General features: G+C 56.1%; 7 protein-coding genes across 7 annotated transcripts; 3 read left to right on the forward strand and 4 right to left on the reverse strand.

Annotated features, from left to right (window-relative positions):
- The first annotated feature begins 215 nt into the window (after positions 1-215).
- On the forward strand, positions 216-856 carry B0T15DRAFT_539562 (uncharacterized protein). The gene is made up of 3 exons (XM_062869739.1): positions 216-375; positions 448-620; positions 672-856. Exons 2-3 carry the CDS (start codon positions 480-482, stop codon positions 744-746), a joined length of 216 nt encoding a protein of 71 aa, XP_062719001.1. The 5' UTR covers positions 216-375; positions 448-479; the 3' UTR covers positions 747-856.
- A 669-nt stretch (positions 857-1,525) lies between these two features.
- Positions 1,526-2,529, forward strand: B0T15DRAFT_513425 (uncharacterized protein; the record flags this gene model as incomplete). Its single annotated transcript, XM_062868036.1, has 2 exons — positions 1,526-1,602; positions 1,731-2,529. The coding sequence occupies 2 exons, from the start codon at positions 1,526-1,528 to the stop codon at positions 2,527-2,529; spliced, it is 876 nt and encodes a 291-aa protein (XP_062719002.1).
- A 789-nt stretch (positions 2,530-3,318) lies between these two features.
- On the reverse strand, positions 3,319-8,038 carry B0T15DRAFT_402125 (ABC-2 type transporter-domain-containing protein; the record flags this gene model as incomplete). Its single annotated transcript, XM_062865140.1, has 4 exons — positions 3,319-3,348; positions 3,438-4,545; positions 4,686-5,617; positions 5,675-8,038. The coding sequence occupies 4 exons, from the start codon at positions 8,036-8,038 to the stop codon at positions 3,319-3,321; spliced, it is 4,434 nt and encodes a 1,477-aa protein (XP_062719003.1).
- Positions 8,039-10,849: 2,811 nt separating this feature from the next.
- B0T15DRAFT_438588 (casein kinase II regulatory subunit-domain-containing protein) lies at positions 10,850-12,600 on the reverse strand. The gene is made up of 2 exons (XM_062865872.1): positions 12,080-12,600; positions 10,850-12,008 (listed from the first exon to the last, which is right to left on the reverse strand). Exons 1-2 carry the CDS (start codon positions 12,236-12,238, stop codon positions 11,133-11,135), a joined length of 1,035 nt encoding a protein of 344 aa, XP_062719004.1. The 5' UTR covers positions 12,239-12,600; the 3' UTR covers positions 10,850-11,132.
- Positions 12,601-13,003: 403 nt separating this feature from the next.
- B0T15DRAFT_365181 (uncharacterized protein) lies at positions 13,004-13,951 on the forward strand (the record flags this gene model as incomplete). Its single annotated transcript, XM_062864169.1, has 2 exons — positions 13,004-13,125; positions 13,297-13,951. Coding segments are annotated over 2 exons (777 nt in total), but the record flags the coding sequence as incomplete, so codon positions are not given.
- Positions 13,952-14,207: 256 nt separating this feature from the next.
- B0T15DRAFT_486713 (heterokaryon incompatibility protein-domain-containing protein) lies at positions 14,208-16,395 on the reverse strand (the record flags this gene model as incomplete). Its single annotated transcript, XM_062866379.1, has 4 exons — positions 14,208-14,340; positions 14,376-14,593; positions 14,849-15,769; positions 15,850-16,395. 4 exons carry the CDS (start codon positions 16,393-16,395, stop codon positions 14,208-14,210), a joined length of 1,818 nt encoding a protein of 605 aa, XP_062719006.1.
- A 763-nt stretch (positions 16,396-17,158) lies between these two features.
- Positions 17,159-19,781, reverse strand: B0T15DRAFT_401624 (phosphoenolpyruvate carboxykinase-domain-containing protein; the record flags this gene model as incomplete). The annotated part of the gene is made up of 7 exons (XM_062865121.1): positions 17,159-18,502; positions 18,969-19,002; positions 19,101-19,267; positions 19,327-19,376; positions 19,456-19,481; positions 19,551-19,614; positions 19,679-19,781. 7 exons carry the CDS (start codon positions 19,779-19,781, stop codon positions 17,159-17,161), a joined length of 1,788 nt encoding a protein of 595 aa, XP_062719007.1.
- Between the last annotated feature and the right edge of the window lie 1,697 nt (positions 19,782-21,478).

Consider the following 21,478-nt stretch of genomic DNA (forward strand, 5'->3'; position numbering starts at 1 on the left):
CGTTCTAACACAACCCAAGGTGGCGTTTCCACTGGGTTGAACAGAAGGAGGGTCCAACAAGCGGTGGATCGGCTTCAGCCCCGCCGTTGCCGAGCAGGCCCGCAACTGCCGGTTCATGAGTGGGTCGTCGGAAGCTGCGATAAGTGGATCCCGAGCATGGTGGGAGGGGTATGCGAGACGGGTCAATGATGTAATGGGTTGAGGGATCCGGATAGGACGAGCCGGATGAGATCAAGTTGCATACCGTGGGAAGGCTGTATGCCTCGTATAGATATTTAAATCGCACCGGTTTTCAGCTCTATTTCCCAACTTGCAAGCTACAACAGTCAATTTGACAAACTACCAACGTCCCCAAAACTCAACAACAACAACAGTGTATGTCAACTCCTAAGACATGTGTCGTCAGCTGTTCGCATACGGCAGCTAACTCACCTGGGGATGTTCTAGACATTCCGAGGCGAATAAACTCTGCCATCATCATGCCTTCCGATTCAGCTGAGCGCGGCCAGTCGCCTCCCCCTTCGCGGTCCTCGGGCAAGCAGATGCACGACGTTCCCGCATCAGGAACCGGCACCGATGACGCCTCGCACAAGAAGGATGCCAACAAGGATGCTCTAGAGGTTGGTACTCCTCCAAGGCTGTAACCAAGCCGGCCCGCTGACGGCAGACAGAAGCTCTCATCGAACCCTCGGGGTCCGTTGGAGGACGAGGTTGATAAGAAGTTTGAGAAGCGGGTCAACACCTAAACCTCTTGCTTTGCCCGTCGGGAAGAGGAAGTGGGCTTTATGATTAAGTAGTCAATGAATAATGTATCTTAGAGAGAATCACCCAATTGAGGACTCATGTCTCCAAGAGAGTCGATGACCTGATGTGATCTGTGAAGTCCTATAGTACAGTCGTCAGTCAGGAAGTGTCTGTCATGGAAAACACGTCTCGCTGCTTCGCCCAACGCCTGACCATGGCTGTGTGATGTGTAATACTCCAAGTTGTAACGTTGATATGGCTTGGCGACTACTAGTAATCCGTACATACATGCTACAAGTTTCGAATGTTCACTCAACCTTATACCTGTAGCCTTCATCCCGGAGTTTAAACGGACGGTTTCGAACCCTGACCAGGGATGAGGCATCCATCTCCAGTTGATACTACATGTATGGTTCGTAAATAAAGTGTCTTGGTTATAGGTACCGTTTGTCAGTTTGCTTGTCACATGCATGCAGTTGCTCGCAAGAGCCCCACAACTGAGCTGCCCCGCAGTGACGACATGGTTCGCCCCTCCTCTCTAGAGAGCTCACTGGCACCCACTTTGCTCCTGGCCTGAGTAGTACGCGTCCTGCTGAAGAAAAAGGTAAGGCAACTGCTGCCCAGTTTCCTCTCCTCCCTTTTCCCAGCGAGATCACAACCTTAGGTAAGACTTGAATCTGACAGTTTCTTCCACAACGCAGCGAAACCGTTAAACTAAGCTCGGCTCATCAGCACTGCAGATTCGTAAACTATCAAAGCAATCCAGCATCGCCTCGCCAAGATGAGTACCACAATTCATGCCACGAACATTGGCGCCCAAGCCACAGATGCCGAAATCGAAGATTTCTTCAAGTTCTGGTGAGTTCAGGCACCTGGACGCCCTCCGACCCCCCTGGCGCACCCTCCTATACAGTCGCTTGACGCCCTCAGTCAACGCGCTCATGTGCTTTTCTGGCTCCCCTAAGCTAACCCTTCTCCGTCCCCAGCGGCAAGGTTGCTTCCATCAAGGTCACAACTGAGGGCTCAACCAAGAGTGCCACCGTCACCTTTGAGATGCCCTCGGCAGCCAGCACAGCGCTCTTGCTCAACCACACCAACCTCGGCGGCAACGAGATCACCATCACGGGGGAGAACGTCGCACCGCCGGCCCAGGAGCCCTCCACCCAGGAGGGCGGCAACAACACGGGCGAGCTCCGGCAGGAGGAGAAGCCGTACTCGCGCATCGTGGCCGAGGTGCTGGCGCACGGGTACGTGGTAGCGGACCAGTCGCTGCAGAAGGCGATTGCGCTGGACGAGCAGCACGGCATCTCGACGCGCTTCATGAACAAGCTGAAGGCGCTCGACGAGAACTGGCACGCGACGGAGCGCGCGCGGGCCGCGGACCAGAGCTACGGCATCACGCAGCGCGCCAACTCGCTGCTCACGGGGCTGGGCTCGTACTTCTACCAGAAGAAGGACACGCCGACGGGCAAGAGGCTCGTCGAGTTCTACACGACCAGCTCCAAGCAGGTGCAGGACATCCACAACGAGGCCAAGCGGCTCGCCGATCTCAAGAAGGAGCAAGAGGGCGGCGGGTCGCTGTACAAGGGCCTCGGGCTGCACAAGGTCTTGGGCACGACCGAGAAGCAGGGCAGCAGCGCCGACCAGCAGCAGCAGTCGGGTTCGGGCGGGGAGAAGACTCAGGGCCCGGTCCCTGGCGCTGCGCCCGCCAATGCGCCCGCGACTGAGTCGGCCACGAAGCCGACGGCGGAATCCGGGACGGGAAATCCTTCGATCATCCACTAAACGTTTTGAGTTTGAAGAAATCTGAGCTCCCGTCTGCGTGATGGGTGGAGACTAGTAAGGAACGGTAGCCGTGTCTTTGAGTGGCGAGGAAGGATTTCCGCAGCTGTATTCACCCTGGCCACGGCTTCGAGGAAATGACTTACCCGTGGGCTTATCCCACGTTATTCTTATCGGATGATTGTTTTCCTTGTGTCGAGTTTCTGTCTTGATAGGCTGTTATCATTGCACGGTGCTAGTTGGGGTTGTTTGGTCTGGAGCTCTTTGCTTAGGGGCCTCGTAGTCAAGTCGAGTCTGAACTGTCATTACTACCGGTACCTAGGTACACCTTTTCATCTTAACAGTCGCTGCATCAGATCTTGCCGCCACCCCTTCTGTGTCTCTGTCGCGGTACATGGGACTTGTGGATTCATTAACCTACTAGTACTTTGCTACGTGCTATGTATATGATCGTCAAAAGTCTAGCTCGAGTACGGCGGCAACAGACACCTCCGCTGAGGAACCCATGAGACAACAGAATTACACACCTTCACCTCCAGTGCTATGCAGTGATTTTTGAACGCCTGGTCGTTGGCGCCGCGAACGGGGCCAGCAATACCCAAAAGAAGAGCAACGGTCTTTTTTTTGCTCTGGCCAAAGACACCCAACCAAGCCTGACCTTATCATCGGATCCATCCAATCAATGTCCGTAGCAGGCCAACGTCTAAGAAATTCCACGTCTATTGCATGAAAATGAAGCGGGAGGGTATTCTATCACCCCCGAGGCTTTTGCCAAGCAGTTCTATCGGTCGATCACCGCTTGTTGTAGTTGAGAAATCGGCTCTGCATGAGGGAGTCAGTCAAATCCATCAGCGTACATTTCGGGAGGGCGAGCAAGATTCTCATGAGAGGAAAAAAGGAGCAAGACATACCGCAATGAACAAGATAATCAAGTTGCTACCGATGAACGCAGTGTAGATGCCCAGATCCCTCCAGCGGTGGTCGAAGCTCAAGCCCAACGGGCCGTAGAACTCGTCGCCGACCTTGAAGGCGCAGTACTGGCAGTCCTGCGTGGCGTTGCTGACGAGGTAGCCCGGCCCGCCGCGCTCGAAGAAAGGCCGCATGTACTCACCGCAGGTGGTGTTGCTCGGCGCCTGGAACACGTTGAGCTCCTCCGGGTTGCACTGCACGGGCAGGTCGTGTAGGGCGGTGACCACCATGCCGCTGATCAGGCGCGTGAAGGGGTTGAGCTCGTACAGCCAGGTGCGGTAGCCGGCGGGCATCTGCGGCGCCGGGATGGTGACACCGCAGAAGAGCGAGAAGGTGACGAAGATGAAGGGGTCGAACTGGGACGAGATGAAGAGCGACGGGGTCAGCGCCGACAGGGCCTGCCCCAGCGTGACCGAGAAGATCTCGGTGATGAGCACGATGAAGAACTGGTAGCCGGCGCGCGACGACTCGGTCTGCATGCCGGGGATGTAGTAGAGCGGCAGGAAGAAGGAGACGGCGCAGAGGATGCTGTAGGGCATCTCGGCCACGAGCAGCGAGATGGCGAAGACGAAGGAGCTGTACATCTTGGACGACTGCTCGCGGAAGAACAGCGCGCGCTTGACGTGGTACATGACCTCGATCTGCGAGATGATGAGGGCCGGCAGCACGGTGACCTGGAACATGACAAAGACCTTGTACTGCAGCGACTGCCGCGAGTGGTCCAGGTTGAGGAAGGTCAGGCCCGTGAGCAGCGCGATGACGAAGTGGTTGAACAGCCGCGTGAAGAGGTAGTTGGGCGTGCGCCAGTGCGCCAGGTTGGCCCGGTGCACCACCACCTTGACCTGGTGCCAGAACGGCGAGGCGTACTCCTTGTCGAGCGACGTGTTCCGCTGCGCGCCCGCGGCCTTGCGCGCCTCCTTCAGCTGCGAGATGGTGTCCTTGACGTTGGCAAACTCCGGGCTGTCGGCCCAGATGTCGGCCCAATCGCGGTTGCCGATGCGCGGAGAGCTTCCAGCGCCGATGGCTTCGAGCATAAACTCGGCAACGTTGCTGTGCCAAGAGCGTTAGCCAGGTTATTCATCCCCTTTGCGCGATGTGTTGCGGGGAGCCAGGAGAGAAAAAAAGAAAAGAAAAAAAAAGAAAAAAAAAAAAAAAAGAAAAGGCTCGATCCCATATAGTACTACACTTACTCGGTGCTTTTAGCCTCGGCCCCATGTTTCTTCAAGTAGTCCCTCAGAACACACGCATCCTTGCCGATATCGCCAAAGTAGACGCACCGTCCACCTGACTTGAGCAATAAAAGCCGATCAAAACTCTCAAACAAGGCAGCGTTGGGCTGGTGGATGGTGCAGAGGATGGCCTGGCCCGCGGCGGCGAGCTTCTTCAGGAAGCGGACAATGTTGAAGGCGCTCTGGCTATCGAGACCCGAGGTCGGCTCATCGAGGAACAGCAGAAGCTCCGGCTTGGCAGCCAGTTCAACGCCGATCGTGACCCGCTTCCGCTGCTCGACGGTCAGGCCAGCCTCGGGCGAGCCGATGATGGCATCGGCAAATGTCTCCATTTCCAAGAGCGCAATGATCTCCTCGACATAGCGGTACTTCTCCTCGCGCGGCGTCTCGAACGGCTGGCGCAGGTCGGCCGAAAACCGCAGCGCCTCGCGGATCGTCTGCGTCGGGTCGTGCACGTCGAGTTGCTCGGCGTACGACGTGCCGCGTTGGAACTCCTTGCCCGGCTTGATGCCGTCCACCAAGATGTCGCCGGAAATCACGCCGATGTTCTTCCGCGCCGCAAGCACATCTAGGAGTGTGGTCTTGCCCGCTCCGGACGCACCCATCAAGGCCGTAAGCTGACCGGGCTTGACGTAGCCGAAAACATTGTCGAGCAGGCGCCGAGTTCCGCCGGGCACAGGGACATCGTAGCAGAGGTTCTCCCAGGTGAGGATGCTCTCCGACTTGATTTTCAGCTCCGACGAGTCCGACTCCTCCCCGCGGGCCTTGCGCTTCTCCTCCCGCTTCCGAAGCAGCTCCTCGTTGAGCTTCTTGCGTTCCGCGTTCGGCTTCTGGAACACCTTGGCCTGGTTGCCGCCCATGCCGTGACGCACGAACTCGCCGGCGACAAGGTTCTAATCGACGACGGCTCGTAAGCACAATACGACTCACTAAAGACGCATGTTACTTACTGATACGAGAAAGAAGACAATGATTGCCGCAACAATGCCCCAGTCACGCCAGAGTTGACCGGGTGCGTATGAGAAGCCCTTCTCGATGTATTCGTTGCCTGATATCTCAAGCGTCCCGGGGTGCGATCCGGCGAGGGTGCAGACCTGGTGGTTGATGTCGGTATACTCGGGACCTGCGGGGATGAGGGACTCGGCCGTGCATGTCATGGTGCTCCTGCTGAATTCATTCTCCATCAAGGCGCTGAAGGACAGGCCGACAATGTTGATGTAGTAGATCCATCGCAACCACACCTGTTGGGATTGCCACTGGATGAGGTAACCGGCAGTGGTGATCATGAGCGTGATGCCGACCGTGGCAAACTTGACAGCATAGTCGAAGTCGGGCGAGATGCAGCCGAGAATCCGGAAGAACAGGGTCATGGACATGTTGGCCGAAAGCAGCAGCAGATAGAAGGTGAAGAAGGCGCCGGCGTCCCTAGCCAGGTTGGTCATGAAGTAGACGATCAGCGAGAAGACGAGGACTTGCGAGGCAGAAAAGATTTGATCGATGAGTATCTGCGCAATCCACAGCGCCGATGGCCGGTGGAACGCGTACGCCCGGTGCTTGTTCACGACCGCGCGGCCGGTCATCGTGCCGGCCAGCTCTGAGAACGAACTAAAGACGTTATGCAACAACGAGATAAACAGCAGACCGCCCTTGCTGAACGCACTGGCCGACGTGTGTCCCAGATTGAGATACAAGGTGCCGAGGACAATAGCGATAATGACGTTGCGGAGCCACGAGAGAACCAGAGCGAGTACGTCCTGCATCTTGAGCAGCAGCTGCCGCTTCATCAGAGCCCACACCTGCTGATGGAACCCCACGGAGTAGGGGGACTTCTTGGACGCCCCGCCGCGCTTCTGCTCGCGAACCGCAATGCGGAAGTCCTCGTAACGGTCGGCCTCCTCGGCGAGCTTCTTCTTGTACTCAGCCATCTCTTCGTCCAGGTCCTTGGCGAACCTCGACTCCCTGAAGGCCGCTTCCAGGGTGGCCGGACTGTGCGGAGCGTTTTCCGGGGACCGGCCTTCCTGGTACTCGCGCTCGTAGGCATCCGTGCAGCCGGTAACGTAATCGGGCGTGGTCTGCCTGGGACGAGGGACGAAGCCGAGGCCCTCGAAGTAAGCCCTGGCTTCGCGAGCCGGGCCGAAATAGACTTGTCTTCCTTCGTCAATGACCAAGACCTTGTCAAACAAGTCGTAGATATTCTCGGAAGCCTGGTACAGTGAGACGAATGTGCTGGTCTTGTAAAGATCGGTCTGGATACGGAGCGATTTGACGAAGTCCAGGGCGGTCGAGGCGTCGAGACCCCGGGTGCTGTTATCCCAAGACAGGACGCAGGCGTTGCTGATTAGCATTTCGGCGATCGATACACGCTTTCGCTCGCCGCCGGACACACCACGCACGTAAGCATTTCCAACTATCGTCTTGCGAGTGTGCTCGATGTTGAACATCTTCAAAAGGGTCGTAATGACCTTCTCCTTGAACTGTTGTTTGGTGATCCCGGCGGGCAGCTTGCCGGGGATCTTGACATCCAGCGCAAAGCCAAGCGTCTGCTCGACTGTGAGAGTCGGATGATGAACGTCGTCCTCCTCGTTGTAGACGGCCTCGCCGCGGTACTGAATGAACTCCTTGTCGGTAAAGGGACCATAGAGGACCTCGCCAGTAACTCCGGTGTAGCCGAACCGCTGGTTTGCAATGGTCTTGAGAAAGGTCGTGCAGCCAGACCCAGGCTTGCCCAGCACGAGGATCATCTCGCCAGGCTTGCAGACGCCCTTGAAGTGGTCCAAGAGCGTGGACTCGGCTCCCTTCTTGCCCAAGCCGAGCATGCGTCTGACCGGGGTGACGATGTCGAAAAAGTCGACAAACGCGTCCGGGAAGGTCTTGACATAGTTCGTCTGTCCACCCATGCCCTTGACAGTCAAACCGTCCCAGTAGACGCCGATATGCTTCGGCCGGATCCCCGCTTCCCTCTCAGCGTCCAGGTCGCCTCGCAGAACGGCTTCCAGATCGAACTGCTCGAACGTCTCCTCAGACGAGGGGAAGCCGCCCTTGGGAAAGCCCTTCTCGTCGTCTCCATGGCTGCGCCCCTGGCTGGCACGAGACATGTGCGACAACTCGCGCTGTAGCTCGGCGAAGTCGGCCTCTGCCTGGCGAACCGAGACACCAGTCGTCCGAGTGGCTCCATTGGGGTTGTTGCGCCGAACCTCTTCGATGAGATCTTCAGCGTTCCGAGCGGCGGGAGAGGTGGACGGTCGAGTCTGGGAGGAGGTGCTGGTGACCTGGCTGACGGCAGCCTCCTTGACGGTCGCCTTCTCCTTCTCCATTATCGCGCGTGTCCCCGGATTGTTGTGAGTGGCTTGGGATGGGCAGCGCGGACCGGCCCCTTTGGCGGTGAGAGGAGCACTCTTGTGCCAGTCAATATGGAGTCCAGGTCTAAGACGACAACTCGTAAGGGGGGGGTCAAGGACAGAAAGACAACAGTGGCAACGGCACTTTGTTATTAGACTAGGGCACTCTGGAGAAGGCGCTGTTGGAGCATGCACAACAAGGAAGGACACTCCTCCAGAGTCCGCGAGTCGTCACAGAAGAGCAAACTCCTAGAGACGGTCGCACCTCCACAGGAAACTTTCTTATACAGAAAGAAAAAAGGAGGAAAATGGGGTCCTGATAAAAGACTATACGAAAGTCTTGGCATCTCCAATCATTACCAATCCAACGTTGGCAACCTTGTCCAAACTCCAAATCTCCGGCTCCGTGTCCGTCGGAATTCCGTTTGTTTCGGATGGTGGAGTTATTTTGAAAGCGTGAACTGATACTAGTAGTTAACATCATCCCGATTAGGCAATTGCTACCCAGGACATCTTGGGTCGGGACAGAATGGCCATGGTCGGATGAGCAGCTCTTGGGCAGCCTCTTCATGGAGTTGGGAGCTGCCGTCTGCGGCAGATGTGAAAGGGCGTAAGGCGAGAAGAAAGGTGCGGGTGGACTCGTGGAGATGGGCGGGAGCGAGACCCAGGAAAAAACATGGCGCGGTGTCGACTCATCCGGCAATTGTGGGGAGGGGCGGCCCGGGGTGGCTGATTGGGCGCTTTCGCGGATGATATTTCGGCCATCCGGTCGATGCAACGGCATCCGGGGGCGGAAGCTGCATGGGGGCGGCGGGGCGCGGCATGGTCGAGAAAGCGCTTTCTATCGTCCCGCAATCGTGCACATCATACGAAAGTTTCCCGCTACCAAAGGCAGTGTAACAATACGAATGTCAGACATGTCTTGCAGATACCTTGAGACATCGCGGGTAAGAGCCGCGTTTGTCGAGGAGGTTAAGAGAAAAATCTCGGCCGCTCAGATCCGAAGTGAGAGTGGAGAACTACGAACAAGACTCCACCACGACTTCTGAAGAAGATGCAAGCTTACACCACAACCTGTTAAGTTACAAAAAGCAGCGAACGCAGCGAAGATGGGAGCCAGAAAATATACTTAAGGAATAATAGTCAATGAGATATCATCTCGTCTTCTAGCCACGGTCGCCAACTGTTTGTGGTCTTTGACTGTAAACTGCTGTTGGTGATCTACTGCAACAATAACATCGAAGCTCGGTGGTGGATGGAGGTGAGTGATGGATGCACGACTCCTGAAACGGAAGGAGCAACTTGGCAAACAATTGAACTCGGCGATAAATCCAAGCTCGGTCGGGTCCGAAGAGAGCTACACAAATTCCGACCTCAACCTCTACTGATACGCTTCAATCATTAAAATTAGAGTTATACAGCACTTCTTGGCTTTTTCAGATCCTGCAACCCGTCTGTGAAACTCTCCGATTGATCAGAAACCGAGATTCTTGGATACTGATCGAGATGCAGTCTCCTTGGTCTTAACTATTGGAAATTCCCGAGAAATATGTGCCACCGGCAAGGGTTCGGGTACCTGTACCTTGAACAGCCCAAGGAACCGTGAATCTGACAGGGACCCACTACTATGCCGCTAATCAGGCGCGTGAAGAGGTTGAGCTCGTACAGGCAGGTGCAGTAGCCGGCGGGCATCTGCGGCGCCAGGATGGTGACGCCGTTATTTAGTATCCATTAACGTCTAGGGGTCGAGAGCCACGAAGCGGCCCCGCCGTATTGCCACGGGCATATAGGGACGTACTATGCTAGGTGTCAGCATATAGGAGCTCCAAACCATCCTATAGTCCCGGTCCCAGTCCTAAGTTAGTAACGGCCGAAGGTCGCTAGAGAGTCCGCCCCCCGGGGGTTTGCTAACTAGAAACGGCCACGGCTAGTTGTAAGAGACTATAGCTATATTATGTTAAACCCCTAGGGATTTGTCATGAATTAACCTGCAGAGGCCAGTGGGGGCCGACCTGCATAGTCAGCGGGCAGCGCCCGTATCCAATCATTATGGACCGGGAAGGACCAATGATAAGTGGGAAGATTGGGAATAATGCCAAGAGCAATTGTTCCCAAGGAACAACGCCAAGGAGCATTGTTCTAGATGGAACAATGGGAACGACAATTGTTCCAAATGTTCTAGGGATCCAGGTACGAAGGTACCTTAGGGAGGAAGTTATATATAAACCCACTATTCTATTACTCATTTAGATAGCTAGCTTCCTCAGTGAGCAATTCAAGCAGTAGCCTTTACTCTACTGTGCAGACATTGCGGATTGCAGCGTTATGAACCTTTTGGCTCCACCGAGACCTATAGCCCGACCAGACTACCTTCGACCGGCGAACCCTTTCAGAGGCAGGACTGCCGAGGTTTCGTCACACCGAACCCGTCGGCTTTGTCAGAGTTAATTATAACGGTTAACCGATATAATATAAAAACCCAACTGCGAAAGTAGTTAGGCAACCTCTGATTCTACGTTCGGGATAGCTACTACTAGCAACTTATCTCTCTGAGAGCTCGAGAAAGGGTAACTTGAAATGATATAGTCTCGCGCTGGAGACTACCTGATGTGAACTATGGTATGGACGGCTGCGCTGTGAAGACTGAGTCGGCGTGGCTTTTTGGTGTTGAGAGGAAGAAACACGCACCGAGTTTGGATTAAGAAAAAAAAAGGATTATATATTATAGAGTTCAGGAGGGTAGCACAGAATTTGTCGGTAGAAATCAGTAAAAAGAGCAACGCGTAACCTTGAAATATTTAGAGGGAACGCGGGATACTTTCTTTCTAGGCTTTCACGGCACCACTATAACCCTATGTAGGGTTTCACGTTATAGATAGAAAGCTACTCTGCGTGCTCGTCGGTTTCAACACCCTATGATTAACAAGCAAGAACGCCAACAATGCCAAGCTGGATGAAGCAGGCGGAAAAGGAGTCTGGTTTCCTATTTTGCCGTTTCGCACCACGAGGACGGAACGGCTGTCACAGTATTGCTTAGTTGCTGGTATTATGATTGTCCCCTTAATGCCATCTAAAGCTCCGATTCGGCCCCGTTGACATCGACAACCATAGGACTCCCGTTATGTCGCTGCCTCTGTCTCAGCCTCGCGTTCCCAGCCGGACGTCTCCTCGCCGTCGGTCTCCCACCGTTCATGCTCATGCTCTCGTCGTCGTCGTCTGAGTCACCACCATGCTCACCATGCTCGTCGGCAAAATTGCGGGCTTCATCTAGCACGTCCATGTTGTCAGGCTTGTCGCGCAGCCATTGCATGCGCGGACCCGAGCGCGCATACTCGGATACCTTGAAGCCGTAGATCCTGGGCTCGTAGATCTTCAAGCGGCCGAGGCCGGGTGCGATGTTGTGAGGATACATGCCGTTAATCATGCCCTGCTCGGTGGCCGACCGGGGAAGGTTGGCAGCGGTCTCGGCAGCCGTCCGGGACAGGTCGTACTCGGGAAACGTAAGGAGGAAGAGCGCGCCAAACGTGCGGCCAAAGAAGGCGCCATCGACCGTCTGGAAGCGGCTGTTCGGCGGGACGTAGACGTCTAGGCAGGAGGGGCAGAACAGCTTGACCGTGTCTTCGCCAGGTATATCGGAGAGACCGACGGGCAGCGTTCTGGTCTGGTTGCAATTTGCCCGCGGGCAGACGCCGAAGTGTCCCAACTCGTACTTCTCCGACATTTGTTGGATGCCCGCCCTCGAGCAGATGAATCGCTGGTGAATAAGCCCGTAAAGCATCTCCGCGGACGATTCAATCACCGATAAGTCGCTAGCGACGCGGCTGTGGTGTCTCCTCTCGCCATGCGCTCGCCCGCCTGGGCCATCCCCTCCCGATACGTCTTCTTCATCTTCCTCCTCCTCGTCTTCGTCATCTTCGTCATCCTCGGGCTCAACGTCGAGGATCATCTGCGCACCAGGAGGATTGGGTGTTAGTACCATCGGGGACTGCCAAGATGCAAAGCTAAAGATAACAATACCTCTAGCGCTTCCTTGTACATGGCGACCTGATTTTGCAGGCCAGTAAGGTTGAAGTCATCCTCGATAAACTCCTCCGACACCTCGGCGAAATATTCATGGCCGAGCAAGGAGCAAAAGGATGAAATCCATGATTCCGGGGTCCCAGACGACGTTGACATGATGGCGAGGCCGCGAGGCGCGGCTAGGGGTGGACTGTTGGGCGGAAGGGAAGAAGGCTAATGAAGAGCTGAGATACGGTGGTGGGCGTGTTGGCGCGCTGGGTTCCGGGATTTTATGGGCGGTCCGCTTGCTCCCGTCGCGTCAGCAGAACAATCGATCTATGATGTTAACATGATCGCGCGTGCAGCAATGATATGTGTACTGGTGTTGCGCGCCAGCGAACCGGTAAACGACAAGTCGAACCAAGATGCTGTCGCCGTGTGTGTTTCGCTGATCTTGATTGTGGTCAAGCCCCCTGCCAACGTCCCTCAGTTTTGCTGAGTGGGGAGGCTTGGCTGGTAGTATGTGGCCTGTGCTCAGCCCCACAGCCCCTTGCCTGGCTTAATGGAGAGGGAGGCTATCATGTGATGTCGCGCGGCACTATTAGTTACCATCTTACGCGCGTGTGTAAGATAAGGGAGCCTCTTACGCAAAGTATTACCCATACATCGACTCAGTTGGTGAAGCTCTATCGTTTTTCAACAATGCTTCACACTTCACCACGTTTCTATGCGAAGCTCCGTCTCGCGGCAAGGCGGTATTTGTCTGCCAACGCTCCCAAATCCGAGTGTAAAATCCAGGAGTTCGAATCCCCGGTCGATGTGGTGACGTTCCGCAAAGTCTGCGTTAGTTCGCAAGGAAAAGCCGTTGTCTTCCGCAAACAGACTGATCCAGATGATGTACCCTCGATACACGGGGATTGCATCCCGAGATCAAATGGCAAACCACCGGTTTTCTTCCCCGGGTCGAAAAAGTGGTTCATACCCAACCATAAGAGGAGCTCCGCGGACCTGTCTCCTTATCTGTCAGAGCGGTTGAATGACCATATGGTTCCCTTCGAGTTGGTGTTACGCTCAAGTGACGATGTGCTGGACAGTCTAAATACAACAGACCGAGAATCCTCAGTGCGCAGTCTCGCCAAGTTCATGCAGTGGCTCACAGATTCCGGCGATCCGCTCTACCAAAGCCTGCGTGTGCTGCTGGAGTTGCAAACCAGCGTCGATCCGCACAGGCCCAGACTCGCCGGAGATGGCGAGTTGGGAACAACGCGGTTCATTCGCTTTGACGCGCCGTTCGCTCTGTTCGTCGCGGCCCTGGCGTACAACAAGGCGCACTTGGCCCGCGAGTGCTTCGCCGATCTCTACATCACCCAATTTCCCCTGTCAGACTTGCCAAAAGAACTCCAGGACGACTTCCCCATGCCAGAATTTCTCGCCGCAGCGGATCCCGCCCCGGTGGACAATGCGGTGCCCGACGTTTATAGCAGTAGCCTCTGGCTCGGCCTTGAACCGACATACACTCCATGGCACTGTGACCCCAATCACAACCTGTTCTGTCAGCTCGCCGGCTCCAAGGTGATCCGGCTCATGCCGCCCGAGGCAGGGTTGATGCTATTCCAAAAGGTCAAGCGCGGGTTAGGTGGCCCGGGCAGCCCTTTCATCAGGGGCGAAGAGATGATGCAAGGGCCTGAGCGGAAGGCGTTTTTTGATGCCGTCTGGTCTGCAGCCCCACCAGAGGGTATGCTAGAGGTCGAGCTGAGGCCGCGTGACGTGCTGTATCTCAACAAGCATTGGTGGCACAGTGTTCGGAGCGTTGGCGACAGTGGACGATTGAACGCATCGGTCAATTGGTGGTTCCAATGGCGGAATCTCTCACCGTCGCGGGGGTGGGGAATGGAAAGCGAAGGAAGAGGAACTCGATGACGTTCTGACGCCGAAGAATTAATGACGATGACGGAGCGTTGCCTCGAAGACGTTAGCAATAGCGGACAGTGACCGCAGAGCTATGGGGTCAAGGGCTCTCATTCTGGGCCATGATATTTAATACGCTATCTATCCGGCTGATCAGATGTGTCTGAAACAAGCGAGCCGATTCTCACTCTATCACGATATCTACCGTCTCGTATCGCTCATCCACCATCGCGTCTCCCTACATCATCCCATGGAGATAAGCATCTCCGATGAGAGTGTATCTTCCCTCCTTCTCCGGGCTCGGACGCAGAACATACGGCACCTCGGCGCCCATGATCACGCAAAGCACGTCCCCGGCCCTCGCCTCCCTCCTCACCTGGGCAAGGCGTCCCCCTGGGTGCGGCACAAGCACCGCGATTCCGCAATTCCCAACAATGAGTGCTCAATCAGTGCGCCGTATGTGAGCAGCCGCTCCTTCCTCTCGTCTGTCAACAAGAGGTTTGGGTCCCAAAAGTCAAAGACATAGTGTATGTACTCCTCTGCTGCGGGAATGACTTCCTCGGGCAGGGGGTCCCGCATCCCCGTCATGCCGCACATGAGCGTCTGCGCAATGTCCCGCGACATCTCCGCCCCGAGCGCATGTGTCGTTGCGCAGAAAACTCTCCTCGTGACCACCAGCAGCCGTTCGTTGAGCCAATCTATCATGCGCAGTCTGGACTGGCTGGACAAGCCTATCCTGGCGTGCTCAATGACCCGGCAGATCGCTCCAATAGCCACCATCAGGCCTCCTTGCAGCCACCACATCGTGCGCAGCCTGAACTGGGTGGGCAAGTCTGTCACCCTGGCGTGCTTCGGAACGTTGCGAATTCCCTTGGCGACCACTGCTAGACATCCCTGGAGCCATCTCATCATGCGTAGTCTGAACAGGGAGGACAGGCCTAACACCCGCACGTACCCGGGGACCTCGATTGCCCGCGGCAATGGAAGGTTGAAGGAGCACGGAGCCGTCTCTTCGACTCTGTCGACAATGCGTCTTCGCAGATGGAGGAGCGGTTTTCCGCCACCGTCCTCTGAGACAAAGATAGGAAGGGGCTTCTTGTCGCCTCCGGAGTGGAAGGGCTGTCGCCGGATTGCATAAGACACGAGCGGCTGCACTTCGCCCTGCCGGGACAGGTCGGGAACCCAGGAGGGAAGATGGAGCCTATCCTCGCGCACATCCTCTACAACATTGGTGTGCGGAGCCAGGCTCAGGAGCTTGAGATCCTGTTCGCCGACGAGAGTTGTTTCGGCGAAGTCGAGATAAATCTGCACGATGCCGGCACTGCAGTCCGGCAATATGCGACTGGGCTTCCGCGGCAAGCTCAGAAGCGAATACAGGTGATCCGCCGGGTTTCCACACCGGAACTGGAAGGTGGCGACAACACAGTCGAGCAGGTTGCCCTGGCCGCGGTAGTGCTTCCGCAGATAGACCATATATGTAACGCCGAGCATCAGGACAGGCCTGCCGTTCTGCTGCAGATATGAGCTCATGCGCGGCGACTTCCAGTTGGCCATCGACAAACCCGCAATAATCGGATAGAGGCAGTACGAACCAATGATGTAGGCGACGCTCGCCAGGTCTTGCCATGGGAATTCGAGGTCGCCGCAGATGGCGACTCTGGGCACGGTGTCATCGGCCACGACGACCTCCTGGATGATCCATCTCCTGCCGAACCACGGGCGGCAGAGCAAGTTGTTCATCGGCTCCCAGTTGTGGTCGAGGAGATTCGGCTTCTTTTCCTCTCGGAGTCTCTGCAAAGCCTCGGAGAGCGGGTCGTGTAAGGTAAGCTCACTCCACTCACTGCAATCACGGGGCGTTATGAGAGGAAAAATGTACCCACGCGTGCTTCCAAGAGGATCTTCTTCGAGTTCTCAAAGAGCACGTCGTGATCGTGCGACTCCGGCGGCAACACCTCCTTTGCGCCCCTCAGGCACTCGGTCAGGCCCTCCAGCCCTTCCATGTCTTCCCCGAGCCAGATCAGGACGCGGGTGGGCTGCGAGTAGATGTGGCTCATGAGCTGCACCTGCCGACCCTTTTCGTCATCGTCCTTCTGGTTGATGCAGACAGCGTCGGCCCAGAGGATGCGCTCTCGGTCGGCATGGCGGAGGCGCTTGAGCGCTGTGTAGAGACTGACCGTGACGCGGAGAACTCTCTGATCGCAAAACACGACCCGCGTGTCGTTCTCGTCGCCCCAACAGTACGATATGGCTTCGTAGGCGGGTTTGTCGTTGAGCTGGGCAGGGTGTAGGGTGAAATGGACCTCTTCCGAGCCGGAAGTTGCGGGATACAGGCGCAGCAGGCGGATGGAGCCGGGTTGCGTGAGCGGTGCATAGTGATAGTCCAAGTCATGAGCGCCTTGAAAGTCTGAATCCGAGTTCAACGCCATGGTTGCCGAACAGTGAGTCGGGGCAGGGTGCGTCTGGATGAGAGCTGTCGGACGCTGCCTAGTGTAGTAGTATACAGCCAAACTCAAAAGACCGCACGTCCGGACTTTCTATTTATTTAGTTTCCATAGCTTCCATAATCGCAAAGTTGTCGGTGGTGTGGGCGTGGGTGGCATCGCGCCGCGGCACATGCATGGCGCTATTGACAGAGCTGAAACGCGGTCCGAGACTCCGAGATGGCATTTTCAGCTTTATCGCCCTCGCTCAAACGACTCGCTGAGACCGTGCCGAAGTCCTCTTCCGATGCAACGCGCTTGGCCACCGGCAGCATCAAAGCACACATTTAATTTGCACATACGCTCGAACCAAACTTTCACTCTTCATTGGCGTTATCAAGCAGGTCGCTGCTCCTAGCAGTATTCGTCCGACACTGGTAAATCCAGTCCGAACCTCGTAAAACCAGTGCCCATCGCCGACTGCGTAATGCAGGGACGAGCAACATATATTCCATCCGTTTCAGAACGACCGACGACGCACCCTTCGGCAGTACCGTGCGATGTCTCGCCGCGACGTGATAACTCATGTAAAACCCTTGGGCGCAAGAACCGTATCCAGTGTTTTCATCCAACGATAAAGCGAATAAGGAAAAAAAATCGATGTAACCACAAAGCAGAGCGCCCATACCCAATGCTGTTGGCGAAAAAGGGTCTATACCAAGAAATCCAAGAAAGGGGAAACGGAGACCGGTAGAGAAGGCAGGCCCGTTCAAACAACCGGACCAGCCTTAATCACATCTTCGGTCGCCTCGCTCTCGTACTTCTTGAAGTTCTCCAAGAACAGAGCGCCCAGCTTCTTGACCTCGCGGTCGAAGCTGTCGGACCCCGCGGTCCAGGCCGTCTTGGGGTTGAGCAGCTCAGATGGCACGCCAGGGCACGACTTGGGCACCTGGAGATTGAAGACCTCGTAGTTTTCGTACTCGACCTTTGCAAGCTCGCCCGAGTGGATGGCGTCGAGGATGGCGCGCGTGTACTTGAGCGGGCAGCGCTTGCCGCCCTGGGAGAAGCCGGCGCCGACCCAGCCCGTGTTGAGCAGCCAGGCGTTGGCATTGTGCTCCTGGATCTTGTCGGCCAGCATCTTGGCGTAGCGCATCGGGTGCAGCGCCAGGAAGGGCTGGGCGAAGCATGACGAGAAGGTCGCCTGCGGCTCGAGCACGCCATCCTCCGTGCCGGCCATCTTGGAGGTGTAGCCGCTGATGAAGTGGAACATGGTCTGCGCCCCGTTGAGCTTGGAGATGGGCGGGAGGACGCCCCTAGCGTCGCAGGTGAGGAGGATGATGTTGGACGGGTGGTTGTTGGACATACACGGGATCTTGGCGTTGCTGATGTACTCGATCGGATACGCGCACCGCGTGTTCTCGGTCAGAGTCGCATCGTCGTAGTCGACTTCACGCGTGTCCTGGTCGAAGATGACGTTCTCAAGCACGGAGCCGAAGCGGATGGCGTTGAAGATATCTGGCTCCTTCTCGGCTGACAGGCCGATCGTCTTCGCATAGCAGCCGCCCTCGATGTTGAAGACGCCGCGGTCACTCCAGCAATGCTCGTCATCGCCAATCAGCGCGCGGTTGGGGTCCGCGGAGAGTGTCGTCTTGCCGGTGCCCGAGAGGCCGAAGAAGAGAGTGACATCGCCGTTCTTGCCCTCATTGGCCGACGAGTGCAGGGTCAGGATATTGTGCTTGATAGGGCCCTCGTAGAACATAACTGTGAAGATGCCCTTCTTCATCTCGCCAGCATACTCGGTGCCAAGGATGACCATCTCCTTCTCGGCGAAGTTAATGGCGACCGAGGTGCCGGAAGTCATGCCTTCGGTGTAGCGGTTAGCGGGGAAAGAGCCGGCATTGTAGATTGTGTAATCGGGGTGGAAGTGTTCCAGCTCCTCGCGCGGCGGCCGAATGAGCATGTTGCGCATGAAGAGGGCATGGTAGGCGCGCGCGCAGACGACGCGCACTTTGATCCGGTACTTCTCATCCCAGCCCGCATACCCGTCAACCACGTAGATACGGTTTCTCGTGTTGAGGTAGTCGACTGCACGCTCCCGGTTGATCTTCCAGACCTGTATGAAGCACGTGTGGTTAGTCCTCAGCCCTCAGAGTTGGTCACGGTCAGGGGTTCACGTGATGTAGGATTTTGCGGGGGAGCGGGGGAGATCGGCTACTGGGATGTGGGGCGGCGGCCTGGACCCGGACGACGGGATGCAGCCTATGACGACAGTGACAGGGGGCGGCAAGCCGCGGCAGAGGGCCGCACGACAGACGCATGATGTCGCCGCACATCGCCCACGCGACACATCGTGGCAACCGGGCTACCGCGCTTGCCATTACTCGCACGCCGCCAAGCAAAATGACGTTCGTGCATGATTTGACCCGGAATACTGCTGCACACCCGGAAGGGGCTGGCCGTGAGAACCTAATTCACAGTGCTCATGGCCGACGCAGCACGGAATCGCCAAACGGCCAGAATAGCGCTGATAGATGCAGGTGCAACGGGGAGAAGATTGCAAGAATAGAGATGCGCCTTACTTCAGGGGCCATGGGCTTATTGACGGGTCCCCACCTATTGGAAACGATATGGTTAACATTCTGTCCATAACACCGGCGACTGCTACCGGTGGGTAGCCATTGAAGATAGGGGAGGGCACGCTTGGAACATACCAAATGTCGTTTTCTGATGTCGGTTCCTTGACAATGCGTTTGTCTGACGGTGATCTACCGGTCTTCTTGCCGGAATATGCGCTCAGCGCACCGCTAGATGTGATGGCCGTGCCAGTCTCGTACACCAAGGCATCTTCGTAGAGGGCAGGGACCGAAGGGTTGGGAATCTGGCAAGGGGGGTTGGGTAAGCTTCATTCAGTGCTAAAGTCGAGCCAAGAGCACTCACAATAGCGACTCTGTCATAGTCGATATGGGCCTTCTCGTGGAGCTCCTCCTCTGTATCATGGGGTTAGAACAGCCGGGTTACCCAAACTGCGAGGTCCTCAGAGGTCGAGACTGATCGGCCAGCGCGTACCTAGCTCGGTGTGTTCATGGTGCGGGCTGCATCAACTTCTGTTAGCTAGGCCGGCCCCCGGCGTTTTATGATGGGAGAGCGAGGATGGCACTAACACGACACCCCCGGGATGGAGGCCGGTCTTGTTGACGGAGTTGACGAGCACTGCATGGGCGGAGCCTGCGTCAGCAAGAAGAATGCCAGGAGCCAACGTTGTCGGCAGATGGCTTGCGGGACAGCTTACTGTTGGCGGCTAGGGAGCGTCCAGATGCTTGAAGCTTGCTGCGGGGGCCCTTAACTGAGGGATCAGTGTAGGGAGAAGCAGTTCTAGCGACGGGGTCCTTCATGGTTCTTAAGTGCTTTCTGCTCAGCTCAAGGTCGGGTGGCAGGGATTGCGGGAGTTGACTCCAGTTCGGCAATGTGGGTTTGAAGCAGTCCACTTTCTCCTGGGGAAGCCAAGGGATGTGGCTGAGAGTCGGAAGATATTGATAATGAAGGTGGAGAGTCCTGCCGGACCCGAGGTAGAGGAGTGGGAGTATATAAAGACGTGGGGTCCCGGGCGCACAAATGTCCAATGGGGAGTGGTGACAGCATTCTTCGTTGGTGACCGACATGCCTCAAGCCGGGATCCAACCGGAAAGTGGTAGATGACGGATCGGGTCCGCGGTGATTGGCGCCGCTGGACCACGAATTGTTTCCGGAGCGCCTCAATCGGACCCCTGTCAAGGCTCGGGAAGCAGCTACGATGTGTTGATCCATACGGGAGCCTAGCAGGACAACAATATCAATTATCAGGGGTTTGAATTGGATGTCCTGGTGCAACGCGGCTACTCTATCACAGTATGTACTGTTCTTGTATTTTATGACGATGCAACCATCGGGGGCCTAATCGCCGTCATCTTCTGACCAACGTTAATCTAAGCGGAGCTCACAAGGGTAATAATACATTCCTCGTCAGGTGCGCCTGTACTAGTAGTTACCGTTAGTGCTCTTTTCCGTTTCAAAGCAAACGTTCAAGTCCTGACTGGAGTGAACTTGAACCGACGCCCCGCCATATTGACCTAAAAGCAATCTTCACTCTTTTCCTTTGGTCACATGGGCCGCCCGGGAAAAGAGGACAGGAGCTCAGATTGTTGGTTTCATCCTCCCAAATCGGAAGTGGATCTAGCTCGAAGACGTTCCCAAAACGAGACCGGCAGCGGCTGAGCACCATTGGACTAGCATGGCACATGACTTCCTTGAACGACTGCGAATTACCTTATGGATTACGGCACGGGGCCAGGAATTGCCAAAGTTGCGGGCGACTTTTGAGCATGCGCCGCCTTGAAATCTGTTGCAGTCAGGTGTGCTGAATCGACGTTGAAGGGGCTCAAGCTAGGGCTCCAATTGGACTCTAGCCCTGTCGACTTGCTGCTGCAATGTTCCAAGGGCGCGGCAAGGTGACTGGCCACGGCCCGGTGACTCCAATTGTCAGCCATCGGTATGCAGCCCGGGAACTTGGAGTTGCCCAGCCCTTGGCAGCCCCCGTCTCCCGGATCTGATCTGTTCTCGAAGGGTGAAGTTTACCTAACCCCGCATCACAGAAAACTCCTCTGGGCGGGTGACGGATGACAAGCCTGTGATCGCCGCTAATCGCCAGTAAAATTGAGGCCCAAAGCCAAGCGATGGCCAGTGCGCACCCAGGAGCTACAATGGAAACGGAGGCCTAATAAAAGACACCTCGGCGAGAAACGGACAGGTAGGTAGTGTACACTAAAACCAGGCGATTTACTGCTCGAACTCCCGATGAAGGCGTTGCAGTGGCAACGGTTACGGCTGGAAATCGACGAATCTCACGGAAGAGCCCCTTTCACCGGGACCCCACCCGGGCCAGGGACTGCCACTTTTGTTGCCGAACGTATTCCGTCATAGGCCAGCGGGCCAACAAACGATCTAATCGTCGTGCATCAGGAGCGGCTCCGATATTGCCCGACCCCTGAGAATAAGTGCATTCGGTCCAGGTTGCATTAATGTGTGATAGTGTACGTGTATGATGCGGTTAGAA

The sequence above is a fragment of the Chaetomium strumarium genome (assembly GCF_033439665.1).
Source record: "Chaetomium strumarium strain CBS 333.67 chromosome Unknown B0T15scaffold_6, whole genome shotgun sequence".
Taxonomy (NCBI): Eukaryota; Fungi; Ascomycota; class Sordariomycetes; order Sordariales; family Chaetomiaceae; genus Chaetomium; species Chaetomium strumarium.